The sequence below is a fragment of the Bactrocera dorsalis genome, chromosome 3 (assembly GCF_023373825.1).
Source record: "Bactrocera dorsalis isolate Fly_Bdor chromosome 3, ASM2337382v1, whole genome shotgun sequence".
Classification (NCBI taxonomy): domain Eukaryota; kingdom Metazoa; phylum Arthropoda; class Insecta; order Diptera; family Tephritidae; genus Bactrocera; species Bactrocera dorsalis.
Window position 1 is genome coordinate 46,971,294 of NC_064305.1, and position 17,939 is coordinate 46,989,232.

General features: G+C 37.2%; 1 protein-coding gene across 5 annotated transcripts in view; it reads right to left on the bottom strand.

Annotated features, from left to right (window-relative positions):
* Positions 1 to 5,479: 5,479 nt before the first annotated feature.
* LOC105223935 (CCR4-NOT transcription complex subunit 11) overlaps positions 5,480 to 17,939 on the bottom strand; it is a 96,099-nt gene continuing 83,639 nt past the window's right edge. For 2 of the 5 annotated variants that reach the window (XR_007422140.1, XR_007422138.1), the window contains 3 exons: positions 10,407 to 10,572; positions 6,576 to 6,665; positions 5,480 to 6,510 (listed from right to left, as the gene is read on the bottom strand). Coding sequence is in view for 2 of the 5 variants with exons in the window: in XM_049451379.1 (XP_049307336.1) it covers positions 8,657 to 8,827; positions 10,407 to 10,572 (337 nt within the window). In the remaining 3 variants the exon portion in view is untranslated. Of the gene's footprint in view, positions 6,511 to 6,575; positions 6,666 to 8,305; positions 8,828 to 10,406; positions 10,573 to 17,939 lie in introns of those variants that run through there. The other 3 variants (XM_049451379.1, XM_049451378.1, XR_007422139.1) reach the window with 2 other exon arrangements.

The following is a 17,939-nucleotide window of genomic DNA, read 5'->3' on the forward strand; positions in this document are numbered from 1 at the left end:
GTCTGATGAGAGGATTATAAGACTGTTGTTTCTGCAGTAATAAGGCTGTGAGGAATTTTCCTAGTTACTGCGAAGTCAGTTAAATCTGGCAGGGTCTACCGGCCAATATGTAGGCTTCCCAGGAGACACGTAGTCCAGTTTGATTCTTTTACAAATAAGGGTGTTATATAATTGCTTGACTTTAGGATTACATAACCGGGAGCCCCAGTGAGGGTGTTTCGCAATAAAATCACCTGCAGCGCTATAAATTGCTTTTCTGTAATCGTGAAACGTGGGGGACAATAAATGGCGGACAAAGTAATGTCACCTTGCTTCGTCTGTACGCATATTGATGTTGCTTGCAGATAATTCTCAGCAGTTTCAGATAAAGAATGGTGTTTAATGCGACTCCTGATTAAAATTCCAGTTCCACCATGCGCCTTTCCATCAGGATGATTCATACAATAGAATGTATATTCCGATACACTAAAGTTGTATTTATTAGTTAGGTGAGTTTCTGCAAGAAGCATTATATCAATTTCCTTGTCGTTAAGAAATTTTGACAGCTCTAGTTTATGACAAGGTATATCATTTGCATTTCATAAAACAATTCTAAGCCGGCTCATTATTTTGAACTTTGGTTAGCAAGCAGTTACAGCAGTGTGTTTTGATTTCGCATGAGTTCTTGCATTGTGTTCTGCATGAATGTTATGAAGTTCCTCATGCTATGTTGCATTGACGCTATCATTGCTTCGATATTCGATTGACTACCGGATTGAACGTGGGGCTCAATAAGACTCGCCGTTTCTGTAATTGTGGGGTTTCCTCGGCCTGATTTTAGGTCGTTTGCAAACGATACGCCCTTGACGGTTTTTGATGGAGCTATCAGCGGACTCATATTGGAGGATACAACGTTCGGTACATTATGATTGCGTTAGGAGACTACACGTTGGTTGATCCGATTTTTTATATCTCTGTAGACTGGACAACCTCTGTAGTTTGCTATGTGGTTTCCACCGCAGTTTCCACACTATTTTGCATTTGGGTCTTTTTTATTTGACGTGCAAGTGGTAGAATCATGCAACTCTCCACAAGCTACACACACTGCGTGAAGCAATTGGTGCATTATACAGAGACATTTCTTTTATGCGGTTCCTCCACAGTGATCCTACGATGTAGCAAATATTGAAATTTGTAAATGGGGTGCACACAATTTTTCCAAGTTGTTTGTTTTCTGGTTCAAGCTCAACTTTGAACATAGGCTGTGGGATTTTGTTTTTATCGAAAATATTTGCAACATTTTGTGACTTTAAGTGCTTCGCGGATTTCCATGGGTTCAACACTTGGCTCAATACCTTTAATAGCAACTTGCAGTCCTCTCGCACTTTTAAGTTGATAAGTACAGAATTTAATCTTTTTCTCATTTATGTATTTGGACCATGTACGAAAGTTCTGTTCGGAGTATATTTGCACTTTCGTTTCTCGAAGGTTTCCCTTCGACAGCGGAACTATATGAAATTTGTATTTCCGATAAGTTGATTTTTTTTTTGTATTTTAACGAGAGCGCCAGAGTTTTCCTCTTTTACGTATATTGGCCGTGGTTTGGTGTTAGTGACTTTTGTAAGACTTTCAGGAGTTTTGTTACTCTCATCGTCAACGTTGACACTTAAAAGCGCAAATCGATTTGTGCTTAATGGCTCAGTTGCGTTTCGTCGGTTTATTTTTTGCTTAGCGTTTGTTGAGTTTTGCGGACTAAGCTTACACTTGATGGTAATGTACCGATCCATTCCGGTCTGTATAGCCACTTTTTGAGGTGTTTGGGTTTTCTTACCTTGCTCTTTGCTTTTGTTCCCGGTATCAGAGCAAGCACCGACCTCAACTTGTACAACATGAGGCATAACGAGCTCTGCCGTTGGAATCGTTAACATTGAACAAGATCGGACTTTTAAATTTTGAGGGGTTTGAAGGATGGACGATGAGTTTGACTTTACCCTTTCACTGTCACTCTGGGACCTGACCGAAAAGTATTCATTGTTGCGCTGGACGGAGAGCCGGCGTACATCTTGTTCGCGTTGTCTCTGGGCACGGATATCGCTTTGGCTCATAGTTTTATTTTGTTTATTTTATTTTTTTATTTCATTTTTATTTTATTTTATTTAATTTTTTATTTTTATATACAAGGTCTGTCGCAAAAGAAACAGGACTGTTAAAAAGAACAACAAAAAATTAATATTTTTCAAAAGTTATATGTTTTTATTCAAAGTAGTTTCCTTGAGAATATCGGTCGTCGCCTTTTGGATAGCTGAAATGTCCTGAAACCAGTGTCTTTCATGGGCAAATGAAGTTTTCCAAATAGGTAAAAATTACAGGGTACCTGATCAGGTGAGTGATTAATATCGAGTTTTTTGTCAAAAAATCAGTGACAAACGTCGACCGATGACACGGCGCATTATCGTGCAACAGGCGCTAGGACCCTGACTCACGGTATTGTGATCGAGCACGACGAATACGTGACAAAAGACGCTTCATAACACCAAGGTAAAACACAGCATTAATCGTTTGACCAGGTGACACGAACTCTCGGTGTACAATACCCTCGGAATCGTAAAAACAAATCAGCATTGTCTTTATTTTTGACTTCTGAAGACGACTTTTTTCTGTTTCACAGAGGTTCTCACGACCTTCTAGGAATCGCTTAAACCACTCATGCACATTACTACGGGATAGGCACTGATCACCATAAACTTTTTTCATCATTTGAAATGTTTCAGTAAACGTTTTAACAAGTTTAAAACAAAATTTAATATTTGCTCTTTGTTCAAAATGCATTTTACGACGTATGACCAAAAGCTGCTGTCACCTTTTGATCGATAACATCGATTGTAGTTATCCAATTGTCTTAAAATTTTTACGAAATATCAACAGGAGATCAAACTTTTTATTTCATATACCCACTAATAGGTGGCGCCACCAGAAACAGTTATATTTAAAAAGTTCTTTTTCTTTTGCGACAGACCTTGTATTTTTTTTATATTTTTATTTTAAGAAACACTTACGTACAGTGTTCACAGGTTACGTTAAGTTATATGAACTGCCTTAACAACTGCTTTACCGACTGTAAGTGTAAATAATGAAATGATCCTGACTTCTTACAACTCTGCGTAGACGGATGGTTTGCCGTGTGGCAGAAACAGCTGATAACCACTTCAGATATGCGAAGGAGATTTTTTCCGCGAAAATTAATTGAGTGTTTTTTATTAAATTTTTTTGTTTTATAATTTTATGTTTTTATAATCAACTATTTATGGATTTTAAACACAGGCTGTTATGTATTTCATTCTTCTAACGGAACGTACCAGGGTGCCACCGCGCCTGCAGCTTCCAGAACGTTCGGGATTTTTTGGCTCCAGTTGACGTTCCCTACGGACAGACTCAGCGATCATATTGTGTTGGCAGAGGAAGGATCCGTTCTTATTAAATTGGGCTCGTAGAATAATGAACTGACATCTCTTGCGCGATGGCATCGCATTCGTACTTCTCATAACCCAGCTAATTGTGCCAGTAGAGGCAGCTGGCGAGCTATTTGTACATCGACCTTGGTGGCATGGACCTAAGAAGGCAGAGATGATCTATTTTCGATTCAGTAGAATCACTCGATTTTTGCAAACGTTGGCTATTATCCTACCTTGGTTAAGGAAGCTTTGACACCTTCGCCAATCGGTGATTGGTACTCAAGAACTGGACGACGGCCTATGTTCTATAATTTGTTTAGAGCAAGAGGAACATTTTGTAGATGAAATCCGACAATTGAAGTCTAGTTCGGGTTTAGCATCACCCAGTCGAATAATGCCATTAAATCTATTTATAGGCAAGAACCGAACAAGGCCTAACTAGGACATTATCAATGATTTCCTATTATTTAGCCGAAATCAACGCCGTTGGTCAAGCTCTTACTATTATATATCAAGCACTTGAAGTTACACTGCATGGAAGAGCGCAACATATGCTGCGCACTCTTCGTCGCCGCTTCTGGGCCCGAATCGCAGCACACGTTAACGAACGAAATTCATGTATTTTTTTTTTGTTTTCGGATCGTTGTACTCGCTATCGAATACGCACTTTCGAAATTTGAAATTTCCTCATTCGATACCGTGTTCTCGTTAGCTATTTGAGAAACGTCATTAAATTAAAAAAAAATTTAATATATCAGATAAAAATAATCCGAGGGACAAAATGTAAGTTATTTTTCATTTATTATATAATTATAACTAATGATTTAAGGATAAATGTAAACAAAATAAATATGCGTCAAAAAAATTTGATGAGTGATTTTATGCTACAGCATCAAGACTTGGCAAAAAATATTTTGCCTAATTGTGGGCAAGGCAAAGTTGCAGCAAAAAAGCAATGGGAGACATTGACGTTAAAACTTAACGCTGCCGGGCCACCGATGAAAGATTCTAAATCTTGGCGAAAAGAAAGATAAAGAAAATAATCAACAAAGCCTCGAAACAGAGGACTGGTGGTGGTCCGTACGAGGAAAAGCTATTAACTGTAGCAGAAGAGCAACTCTTCCAAGCTACGGGGATAGCTGTTGCTGTAGAAGGGTTGACCGTAGTTAAATCTTTTGGAAATGTAGAGCCCGATGAAGGATTAAATTAGTGGGTAGAGATGATTGCTAATAACGAGGAAGATCCGGCACCATCCACCAGTCGCAATGCGACAAAATCATCTAAAGCAAAGCTGTCGAAAGCGAAAAGCTTTCTCTTTTAAAATACAATTTACGCGCGTTTGAAGTAACGCAAGCGCAAATCAATAAAAATCTTGAGAAACTAATTGCTCTAAAGGTGAGATCTCTCCAAATAAAACAAGAGGCACATACGGGTACAGCAGATATAAAAATAAAAGTTGCAGATTAAAACTCATGAGCTTGATATTTTAAAGAGAAAAATTCTGAAATAAATACCAATATATACGATATGTTAATTCCAAAATATATTTATTAAAACAAACTATGAATTCAAATGTTATTGGAACGTTTAATTCAATTATTATCTGAAGACAACATAATATGATCTCTAATTTTATTACTAATTTTAGTTATTATAATTGAGTCTAATTTCCCGTATCTATTTTTGTATCACTGTTTTCATTTAGAAAATATCTGCAATATGTTGAATTTTTAAATTATATACAGATGTTATGCAACGCTGCACATACACTGCCGAACTTTGACATCTTTTCAGGACTATACCGACTTCTTTTATCATTACTATGAATTTTCCACCGGCCTTTCAGTATACCAATGGTTCGTTCAACAATACAGCGTGCTTTTGCATGAATTGCATTAAACCGTGCTTGGCACGAGCCAAGTTCGGGGTTTTTAAATGGTGTCTGAAAAATCTCAAGCTTTTTTGAGAAAACTGATTAATTGGGAATGCGTGAACCGAATATATAAAATTGCCTGTGCCGAGAAAATAAAATAGCGACCGCTCGCGAATGTTCTTCTTACACAATTGAATTCTTTATTTCAGGAATTTTATGACTTAGCCTAAACCTTAACCTAACGGCTTAAACTAACGGGACGCGTAAATATGTATTTATAAAAAAGGGGTAAGTAGAATTCAATTCGTTACATTATGGTAGAAAATTATGGTGAGTATATAAACAGTATTATTAGGGTGAGTATAATATAATATAAATTTTAACATTTTAATTTAAATATTTAATATAAAATTAATTCATATACATTCGTTTAGTATTATGTTTAAAAATAGTATTTATTTTTAAAGGATGTCGCTTGACGCAACAGTGTCAAACACCATGGTTCTAAAGGATATCCAGAATCTTCTGTTACTTGAGAAAATACGTAGATATGTATTTCTGTAAATATATTTTGCAGCTGTATAAGTGCATATATTACCCAAAAGCCACACATTTCTCATATTGTTTTGATTATATGCTTCCTCCAAAAACATCCTCTCCGCAGAATGCTTCCATACAAATCCAAATATATATGTAAATGCATATGCTATGTATTTATGAGTACATCCATGCGTATATGCGACTTACTATCATTGAATGATAACTGTGGTATCATTTTTATTGAAAAACTTATGTTCATTCACAGTTGGTTTTTGAAGACCAAAATGTGTACCATCAATACATCCGATAACTATACATTTGTATATTTATTTTTAGCATCTATATTTAGTCGACAAACATACCTCCTGGAACTTTATATTTCTCAACAAAGTATTCTGTGCCCTTAGATAAACGGTTTGGCGAAAACTTAATGAAATGTGGACAAGGTTTTGTTTCCATTTCATTAACTACGTCCCCTACAATTTTACATACTGTGCTTGGATACATTCCAATTAAAAAGTCGTTTCCAACTGAGTGTTGATAGCCTCCACTCGCCAAAAGGGACAAAGTCGCTGCTAATTGCAGAATTGGTGGTACAGCCCGTTAAATTCTATTTCCGATAGGATGAAAGTAAATGCTTCTTTGGTCAGTCTAAACTTTCCGAATCTGTAAATGATTTAAAATAATAAGATCTATACCAAGTTAAATGGTATAATTAAAAATCTTCTTACGCTGCTTCAGGTAAAGCCATGGGATTACTTTAAGCACGAATCCTGGACCTTGTTGCTATTTGGTGATGTTTTTCATCTGAATCAGATGAACTTGAATAAAAAAGCACGTTAGGGTTCATTTTACTGCCGGCAAAAACTAAATTTAGTAAATTTATATATAAACGTATAATAAATTTGAATATTTATGTTCAATTTCAATTCAAATACTCTTTCTTTTGTTTTGTTTCGTTATTCGAAAATGTCATTTAGAGCTACACCAGGGAAGTTATTTCATAAAATTTCTATTCGTTTCGCATCGAGAGCGACGATCCGCACACTCGACACGTAATGAAATTTCAATCGATTCGATTACTTGCTCGCTCACTGCCGCGATTCAGGCCCTGGAACTGTGTCAAACTGTGTTGACTAACAACGTCATGAGGGAAAGTCCTGAGGCAGAAAATGGCTTCCGTACCCGTGCAGAGGAGTAGTGCCACTAGGCCTTTTATCTCATCTAGTGTCGATTACTGTGAATATTTCGCACTACGATTCGAAACGAAACGCTCTCGAACGTATCTTGCAATTTTCTTTTGTATGGTCACCAAGGCTAAGTACTATTTGGCATGCCGCGTAGGTGCGCAGGTCATGACGTAATTAATTCCCGTTTTATTACACCACTTTACGACGATCCTGAGGAAAAACTTGCATTAGCATCTGGGGATTTTCTCATTGGGTTGCCACTACTGGCGGTCCCTTAAGCAGATATCAAACATATTCCTAGCAACCGACGAAAGCAAATGCAATGGATACGTCTAATACAAGGATTTTGGGAGCGATAGAGTGAGGAGTATATTATCATTCTGCAGAGTAAAACAAATGCCTTCGGAGCACGAGGAATACAAGGGTGGATGATATTGTCCTAGTCAAACAAGAGAACCTGCCTTCAACCCACTGGTGCTGGGGTCAAGTGAAAATAGTACGTTCTAGAGGATACATGAAACTAGCTTTCCTGAAACTATGTCTATTGCTAGAGAAAAGGGATTTCCTGAAACTATGCCTATTGCTAGAGAAAAGGGATTTCGAGTCTATGTTAGGTTTAAGTTCCGGGTAGGATGTTTAAGATTATTTATTTTAGTTTTAAGTTCATTTTCTAATAATGTGAAGTCTTATCTTCTGTTTTATCTCAGCTTTCTATTTTTAATCTCTCTTTTAGAATACATTTCATTTCCGTTTGTTATTATTTTTGTTCATTCTTACTTTAAAGTTACGGTACTTTAGATTCCATTGTACTCCTATATACTTATATCGGGGGACATGTATGTGCAAGCCTCTTCTCTAATTATAACCCAGTGCTGATTGTACTCATCTCTGATTTGGTGTTAAACAAACTGTTCACAATCGTACAACCCCAATAGAGCATTGAGAACTATACCTGCTCTTAAATTGGTTATGTAACTATTGCTAAATTCAAAAAGACTGTTAAGGATGAAAGACTAGATGAAGTAGAGTAGAGGCCCAAAAAAATGTTGCGGGCCCTAAGCTAAAATTAAAGACACTTATCGATGAGACATATTGTAAAACCTTTACTACATTCCAAAGAGTAATATTTTTTACAGATGATTCCAAATTTAATTTAATGTGATGGTCGTCGATGTATTTGACGTAAAGAAGCCTAACCGCTGACCGATAAATAACAATTCAATTTCAATAGTGTCTACTGCACATACAAAGGAGCCATTTTCCTGAAAGAATTTCGTTTTATGAAAACTGTACAAGTTTATTTGGTCTTTGAAAATGGAATTAAATGTTATGGATTTTTTTTTTAATTTTTCAAACACACTGGATTTTCAATAATAAATTTCAATTAAATTACAAAAATAAATGAAGCGACTTTTACACACTCTTCAATGAAACTAAAAAGTTCTTATAGTTTAGGAGATAAGTCAGTTCAAAGTCAAACCATCTTCCTGTAGAAGTTTTGTTTTTGTTTTGTACACTGTATACTATATAAGTACCATATGTACTTATATGCAAAGAAACCCCTTTTTTTACTTCTATAGCATCTCAAAACAATTTACTTTACTCGTAAAATATTAATAAAATTATTTTGGAGATATAGTTTCATTTTTGTTCGTAGAATACGCTAAAGTTCCGTTGTTGGTACTAGAGCCATGTTCTCCAAGTTCCAAATTCTTTAGAAGCCTGTATAAACCTACAGCTTCTTTTATTCGGCTGAAGCCTACGCAGAAAGCTTCGATTTCAATTAATAATTCCTGCAAATAGAATAAAAAAATATATTGGACGTATTTGAAATTAATGTATTTGTCGGAGCGGTAGTACTTGCATTTTGTATGTCAGTGTACATGCGTATGTCGGAGTGCTATAGTTTGTAGGTAACTGTATGTGGCACAGCGTCGTTTGAACTAGGCGACGCATTGGCGGCGTATATTACGGTATAATAGAATGTAAATGCGAACAGAGTGAAAAGAGGCAGGCAGCTACTTTTAGAGCAATGAAGGGGTGTGTATATAATTAGGCGCTATGTCCTCGCAGAATCAGTTCAAGAAGTGATCTGATAGGAGCAGAACTTGCTGTGCTCGTGTAGTGAAAATAAAAAGTGAAGTTATTGAGTAATAGTAAAGTGTGAAGTGCATGTTGGAAATGTTGGATTAATAATCAAGTTACGCCATCCTTGGCAAACCGCAACGACTAATTAAGACTTATAAAGATTAGTAGTATAGAAATAAATTCTTCCTTCCACAAAAAACATAAAGGAATTTTTAAGATCTTAACTTATGTATATCGGGCCTAATCCAAACTGTAAGTGTGATAAACGCTTTTGTGCAGTTAACTTAACATAAGTGGCCAATTTTTAAATAACCTAAGTATTATAAGATTGCATACTGCTACAGAGGTGAGATGAATTATACAGCCATCGATTCTATAATTTTAAATAGGTATTTTTACACTTCATTAAAGTATAGCTCCATCAGTTCAATCGACTCATTCATCTAATGTTGATTGCCACACCTAAACTTACATGATCACAATAACGATTGAAATCCGGATGACCTTGTGTCTATCTTTACGTCTGGGCAACTGAGATATTTTGATAAAACTTGGATGTGTACCATAAGAAGGTAGGTATTGCAGATGGGTAGAATTGAACCATTCACACGATAAGAAAACGCCAATAATTTAAAACATATTAAATGCTATAACTAAGCTCTACAATAATGTACGAGACTGTTATTTGATACAACGACTCGAGTTAGAGAGGGGCATCTGCTGTTTGAGATACTCTTAAAGAAGGGAGTATCGCCGCCACTTAATATGTTTAACCACTTAAATCAAACTATCATGCTTAGGACAAATCTTTTTGTGAAATCAGACTATAACCCCGGATCATTCCCCATATGACGGTTATTTTGAAAATTGGTAAAAGTGCGATAAAAGTTCGAACGACAACCACGCCTACTTCCTGTATAATATAACTTTAAATTCCATTTTTCCGACTTTCATCTTGCAGTATATGAATCATGAACTAATGAATATATCATAATATAACTTGGGGTAAATAGTGCTTTTAAGGAGCTCTTTCTTATGACCAAAACTTGTAAAACTCAAGTACCTAGATACCGACTACGTGAACCCATAACTATTGTTAATTTTTCCCATAAATAATAATGTCATGTCTGTGAGTCAAAAATTCGTTCTGTCAATGATTTTTAGACAAAACTGGACGCACTTATATTCTAGACCACTTTTTCGTCAGATTTATCAATATACATAAATATATAGATATAATGAGAATTTATGAAATTTAAAAGAAATATATTTGCGGCAACTTACCTTGACATTAATTATTTTGTTCCTTATAAGTGACTGCAAAAAAACACAAACTAAACGCACCAGACGTGACTGCATATATTTGTCCTTAACCGTTTCACATGTAGAAATGCAATTGCTGATATATAAATGTATAAACTCTGTAGGTAGATTCACTGAAGTAGTAAGCCTGAAAATTTAAAAATAAGCAAAAAGGTAATATATACATATGTATGAATACATACATATATACTCCACCAAGAGATTCAACATTACTAAACCGATAAGAATTAACTACAAAACAATATACATATCTACAAATAATCATCTCGTAATATAAATCATACATTTTATGTATAAGGCGTCTAATTTCGTCCCCTGGCCCTAATATTTAGTTATAACCCTGTTAAACCTACTCATGATATTTAATTTTTTTTTTACGCATTTTCAGGTGTTGCAAATTTTTTATTTTAAAAACTGTTAGGAAAGAATTTAACCTTTATTATTCAAAGAAGTAGTGAAGTGATCACAATGATGTTTAGAATTCATAAACTTATATTTTTTGTCGTAGCCTTTTTACTATATTTATATACATACCAGCTGACCCCGCAGCCGTTGTCCTGCGTGAATTTATGTATTTTGAAATGAAAAGAAAGTTAAATTTATCATTTCATTTATGTTTTTTTTTTATGTAACGCAGCTTTATAAACAACATTTTTTGGTTTCTGTTCCGGTGTACAGAAAAGATGGGTTTCCAACGAAAAACATAGCATTTCCAAATTTATGCCTCACTCTATGCGGCTATCTTTAGGTCCTTTCGATTGGCATCTCAAATGCAATTTTCACTGGAAACGGAATACGTTTGAACTGAAATGAGAAATCGTTAGAACTCAAAGGAATTCGTAGAATCAAGCATTCTCTCCCTTGTATTCGATAGGTGCGTCACAGTCGGATTCCATTACACAGTTTCGGCGCATGAAGATTGCGAAACATAATAACGACGGATCCTACTTTAAGACGCAAATGAAGCGGTAGCATACCAAGCCCCTCCAAAGACTTTAGAAATTCTACTTGATAATTCACGGCGTCGTCTTCATTGTCAAGACGATCGATCCATTTGTATGAGCGCAAGTCTCCCGAAATTTGACTTTGAATCTTCCAGTTAAAGTCAACAACATCGGTATTTTTGGCAGCTAACATTTCGCGTGCGCTTAAGGTATGGTAGTTGCGATAATTTGGCAAATGCCCGAACATTTGTGATGAGTTCATCTTTCGTGAATTGATAAAGGGAAGATGGAATTGATATCGAACCACCGGAAGCATCAACCGAAATTGTACCATTTCTAATTTTTAGCGAAGACGATGTAAAATGTCTTTGGCAATGTCGATGGTTATATCATTTTCATTCCAGTGATTAACGTGTTTCAGCAATTGTAATTGCTGGCTTACTATACTTCTCCAAAACTTGCACATATCGAACCATTCACAGTACGCAATGAATCAAATAAAGTTGAACCGCGTACATTAATCAATAGCAACCGAAGGTAGAAACAATCGTCGTTTTTCGGGTGGATTGTGTAAATTCGTCCTAATGCATTAGTTGATAAGACACCTGGATGTCAATCTACTGGTTGGCCTTGCTTGCTGCGTAACTATTTCGTCGACGATGCATTCCATGTATAATATCAAGGTATTTCCGAATAAAGCAATGTTCTCACAAACGGATCACTGACGAAAGTTGAGAAAAAACTCGTCAATGTTAATTTTGTTGCTGGCGATGTTTCCACTGGCTGTACTGTATTTCCTGGGTCGAAATACACTCTTCGCTCATTCTCCAAATTAACTGCGAGACGCGCAATAGTCGGCAAACGTTCATGAATTGCAAAAGTAAATATCATTCAAGACCAATAATCGCCATGTTGCTTCCTTTGGTCACGTACTTACAAACGTATTTTATCGATTTCACCAAACTGCAATATTAAACACTGATATGAGTTTTGAATGTGAATTAGACAATAATGATGAATACAGTACGATCCATGTGTTGTCAACTTCGATATTCACTCTTCTAAGTTGAATGCTGAATGTTCTGTTATCTGGTGAGCGACGCCGATAGAGTTGATATCCACCATTTCTAGTTTGTGTTTCCGAAAGAAAAGCACGTGATTAGTGTTTCGTGCATTTATTGTCAGACATACAAAGCAAAAAGGGATTGTAATGTCCGCAAGGTCCATGAATCATATTGGTTTCCACCACTTCCTATAATACTGGATCTTTCTTTGCATCAGGAATTGCCGAATGATTGAATGATTTCATCAATTAGATCTGGTGTAACCACCTTCCACCATCCAAAGAAGAATGTGTGCGTGCGGCAAACCTCTCTTTTGCCACTCAACAGAGTACATCTAGCATCTAACAGCACCATATATGCGTTGCTTCAAGATAATGTCCATCGAAGCTGTTGCTTGAAACGTCTTGCTGTGACATCGTGACGATCGACCCATAATACCGCACATATGTGAGTACTCGTTCATGTGCCTTGGGCTGCTAATGTATGTTGATGCCAAAAAGAACGCCGACCGATATTAGCGCGACCTCTTCATGGCATCGTGACAAATTTCAATCTGTAATTGATCACTTTGTTTGAAAAACACATTCCATTTGCACTGAATAATTTTCAAAAAATTTTGAAGCAAACGCCAAATTTAAAAGATTTAAATAATTGGAAACCAAAACAAAAAAATTGAATACAAAAATTTGTATGGAAAAAATTTATTTTTTGGAATTGTTCAATTTTCCGACTTTTCCTCATGAAGGACATACAGGTTTTTTATTTCTAAACCTTTCCCGATCCACAACAAACAACCTCTTAAAATTTCATCAGTATTGGTTCAGCCGTTCTCTTAGCCTTACTAACGAACAAACATTCATTCGTTTGTATGAGAAAAAGAAAAGCGCTGTCTTTAGGGGGTTTCCGGCAATTATTCGAATTTTTTTCTCCGCATAAACCATCCTCAACGAACCTTTTAGAAAAAGAATTAGCAAATTTGGATCTGTCGTATGAAAGTTATGAGCGTACATACATTTTGGCGATTCATTTTTATTTATATAGATTTATATCCGCGATATTTACAAGTGGTGGCGCCATCTATATGTCGACTGGTCCGATAGAATCTATCTTTATCGATTGTCCAGTGAGTCCATGACATTTCATAGATTGGAAGTGAAGTTATTGCGTTTTAGGTGTCAGTATGTTTGTGTTAATGGGTGCGAAAATGAGCTTCGAACAAAGTACCAACATTAAATTTAGTTTTAGAATTGGTAAAACTTTTACCGAAACGTTTTAATTAATGAAACAAGTTTATGGCGATGATTGCCTATTCCGTAGCAGATTGCACAGATGGTTTAACGTTTTCAAAGCGGTCGTGATGACATAAATGACGATCAATTAAAACCCGTGATCACTGGAAATTCCATCGAAACTGTGCAGGTATTTATCAAAAATCAGCATAAATCATCATTGAAATTCGTGGAAATGGAATTGAGCATCTCCAAAACATCGATTTATCGCATTTTTACCGAGCATTTGGCCTTACAAAAGATGTGTGCACGGTTTGTTCCGCACAAATTGACTAATTTTTGGTCGTCAAAATTGCTCAGAATCCAACATTCGAAGGACGATTATTTGACCAAAAATCACATTTTAACCATTAACCACCCCCCTAAAACATCTGATATGGCACCGTGCGACTTCTTCCTTTTCGGAAAATGCATTTGCCCATGAAGGGAAAGCGTTATGCATACGTAGAGGCCATTCAAAAGGCTTGCACCGCCATACTGGCCAACGAGCTAAAACACTCGTTCGACATGCTTTTGGACCGTGCGAAAAGCTGCATTGAAGCAGAAGTAGACTATTTTGAATTGATTTTGCCGAAAAAACCATTTGTTCTGTTTGTTTTTTTAAGTCTTGTTTACTTTGGAACACCCCTTGTATATTAAAATCAACCTAGTTAACTCAAATGCTATGTATGTTATATAAACTCAACCAAATTTAATATATTATGTGCAGACAAATAAGAGAAAAATCAACCAGTGAAATTGAATTCATTATATTATGGATAAGGTATTTAGGCCAATCTTCAGTCCGATTTTTTTTCATACTCAGCGCTAAACCACATGTTTATGAAAACATACCCACATATTTACATATGTATTTCATTAAAATAAAACATACTTAATCATATTGTAATATATTACAATGCATATTGCAAGGCTAGATCCGTAAACAAACGTGTCGTTATTTTTATACTCTACAGAGTATACTTAGTCTGTTCACCTGAAACTTTTCAAGATACATATAAAGTTATGGATATATAAACGATCAGGGTGATTAGATGATTTTAATTTACTGTCTGTACGTCCTTCCACCTATTTGTGCAAACGATGATTCGAGTAAATATTTAGATATATCGGTAAAACTAGCTTACTTATGTTTCTTGCCACCCAAAAAAGGTTGGCACTGCAGATGTAATCGGACCACTGACACACCCATCAAACGCCTTTAAACGAATTCTTATTAATAACACTAAATTTAGACACAAAACTGTAATTTTGTACAGTGGGTCGCAGTAGGGAGGAACATTTCCATATTGCGAAAACGGCATCAACCAAACGTGCAGAGAAGCCTCTTAGCATGGGTAACATCATATAATCCATTTGTAGTATCAAAATTTACAACCAAGATGGCAATGTGCTCTATGTTCGAGTGCAAAAAAGAAACTACTTGAACGTGTGAAGTTTCAGACAGAATTCTATTTAACACTTTGTCAATTTGCGAAATCGGATTATAACCATATAAAAAATTTTTAAACACAATTCCTGCTTTGATTTTAAACATAAAAATCAAACGACAGTGATATTATCAGAACAAAACAAACACAAATATGTAGGTATTTCAGCTCATGTCCCAAAATTGTCGAAACCGACCAGTACAAAAAGATGACTTTTACTGCAAATATCGGTCGATCTGTGAGGTTTAGTATTGAAATCCGGGGAGAATATTTTTGATTTTTTTGATCGGGTCAATACTTCCCTTATGCTATGTTCGGACCGATATCACAACCTGTTTTCGTAGGACAAATTGGGTTTCGCCCTAAAACTTACTTACACATCCGTGTAAAATATGTCGAAATCACATTGAAAACCACTTGAAAACTAACTGATAATTCGGGTGGTGGAGCACGGTGCTCGCTCGTTCCGTTGATGTGGTTGGCCGTGGGGAAACGGTCGGCGCAAATGTATCCACAAATATTAAATTAAAAACCAAAAGTTTCATATAATAAATATGTTTAATTTTAAACAAATTGGACAAACACTTACCACGTCTGTATCGCTAGAATGTCGCAAAAGAAGAGAGCGCGCAAGTTTTTAGTTAGAGTTTAGTTGCGCGCGAATTAAACTTCGAGAAACTTCGAAAAAGAAGAAAAGAAAAGATTGCTCTGTCGATACAGACGTGGCAAAAGAAATTAGGCGGGGGCGACGTCAACATTCTCCCCGCCTCGCAGTATTAATGCAAATGCAGTTTACAATAAATTACTTAAAACTAACTTAACTAACTGGCTCCTGCATTTCCTCTTCCATGTCTTCTTTGCAGATGGGGTGGCCGACGAGACGAATCGAGTCTGGTTCGGTCCGGGAAACGCCGCTGAGATGAATCGAGTCTCAGTCGGTCATTGCCATGCCGCCAATTTGCATAGAAGTCACCACCTTCCGAGGTCGGCGAGACGACTCGAGTCTAACTCGATCCTGGGTAGGTGGTAAATGTGAGAGGCGTTGGCAGCCAGTGCACTTTATTGTGCCGATTTCATACGACGCTTCAAGTCTTTGCTGCCAAGATAGTGTTGCGTGTCTTTCCTTGATTATACGGCATCTTCTTGAGGTCGAGCGTCTCGTCCACGCCTTCGCTTCGGATGGGGGTGGCCGTCGAGACGAATCGAGTCTGGTTCGGTGACGTCCGTTGACACGGTTGTTGATGTTGCTGTGTGACGTGTGTCAACGCGTGCGCCATTGCTGCAGGTTGCTGCTGCTGTGTTGTTGTTGCTGCTTGTGATGTGTATGTTGCGTGGTGGTGGCTGTCGACTGCGTTGCTTGTCTGTTGCTGCGCGCTGCATGTTGATTTACTGTTGTTGTTGTGGCCGCCGCATGTTGGTATTGTGTAGACGGCTGTTGGTCTTCTTGCTGCGATTGCGACGGCGGCGCCTGCTGTTGCTGGTGATAATAGGCGGTGTGCAGTTGATAACGCTGCTCGTATTGTTGTTGTAGCTGTAGCTGCATCTGCTGGTGGTGAAAGGCATCCGACAATGGCGCCACTGCGTTGCTCGTGGCATAGTTTTGCTGGTGTGGTGGTGAAAAGTACGCTGTTGCTGATGAGGCCGCCACAGCTGATGATGGCGGCAACGTTTGTGATGGGGGTTGTAGTGGTGCCGTTGCTGCGACAGCATGTCGGCGGCGCCCGTGTAATAATCGAAATTGTTGGTATTTGTCGCTTCAGCGCTGCTCGGCGGTGTGCTGCCTACGGATGTTGCTGACAGAAATAACGCTGCTGCAGGCAGTGTCGGCCCACCGATGCCACAATGCGTATCGGTGTGATTCGATGAGCCGGGCGCATCATTTGTTTCGCCATCATCGTTAGTTTGATCCTGTTGTAGCTGGTGCTGCTGTTGATGCTTCTGATGTTGTTTCTGTTGTATAAATATATAGCTAGTATCTATTTTACTACAAAAATTGGTTTGTGTTTGTTGTTGAATTATTGTTGAATTTTGTTTGTCGCCTTTGCCATTTACCTTCCTTTCTTCGGAGGGAACGGAACCTGTTATAATCCAACCGAACACTGTACGTTGTGCAGCGAGGGATCCGGAAATTTTCGATTTTACCCCATTTAGTATAATTTTCGGGTAAAGATCTTTTTGACTCGTATAGAAATTATTATCCGCTAAGGGGATGTTGGGTAACCTTTTTACAATCGAAGAGTTAATTGACCTGGATGGAAGCAGTCCAGTCAATTTTGGCAGTACCAACGCTTCCGCTTCTAGTCTTAAGCTTTTGTTACGGGCCGAGCCAATTGTGATCGAGCATACCGATTGAACTCGTCCTGATACGGTATTATTCAATCCTGAAACTCGCGCGCTGACCTTTTTGCTTGTCAGATTTAAGCGTTTCTGAAGACTGTTGCTTACGAAGGTTGCTTCAGATCCCGAATCAATCAGGGCTCTGACAGTGAAGGTGCTCTCGTTGTAACATATGGTTACTAGTTAAATTGTTGCAAATTCAAAAGGAATTACCGACCACTTTCCCAATTATTAAATAAAAAATACTTTATTTAAAATGTATAGCAACTTTATTTTAAGGTTCATTTCGCGCAAGTATTAAATACAAAGTTATGTATGTTGGAAGCTCAATTTTACGGAGCGGGGTAGATATATGTAGTTCCCAAACCAAGCGATAGCAGGAGATATCGACGTGGCGTCGCGTACGATAGATACGTTGTAGCGCGGGAGA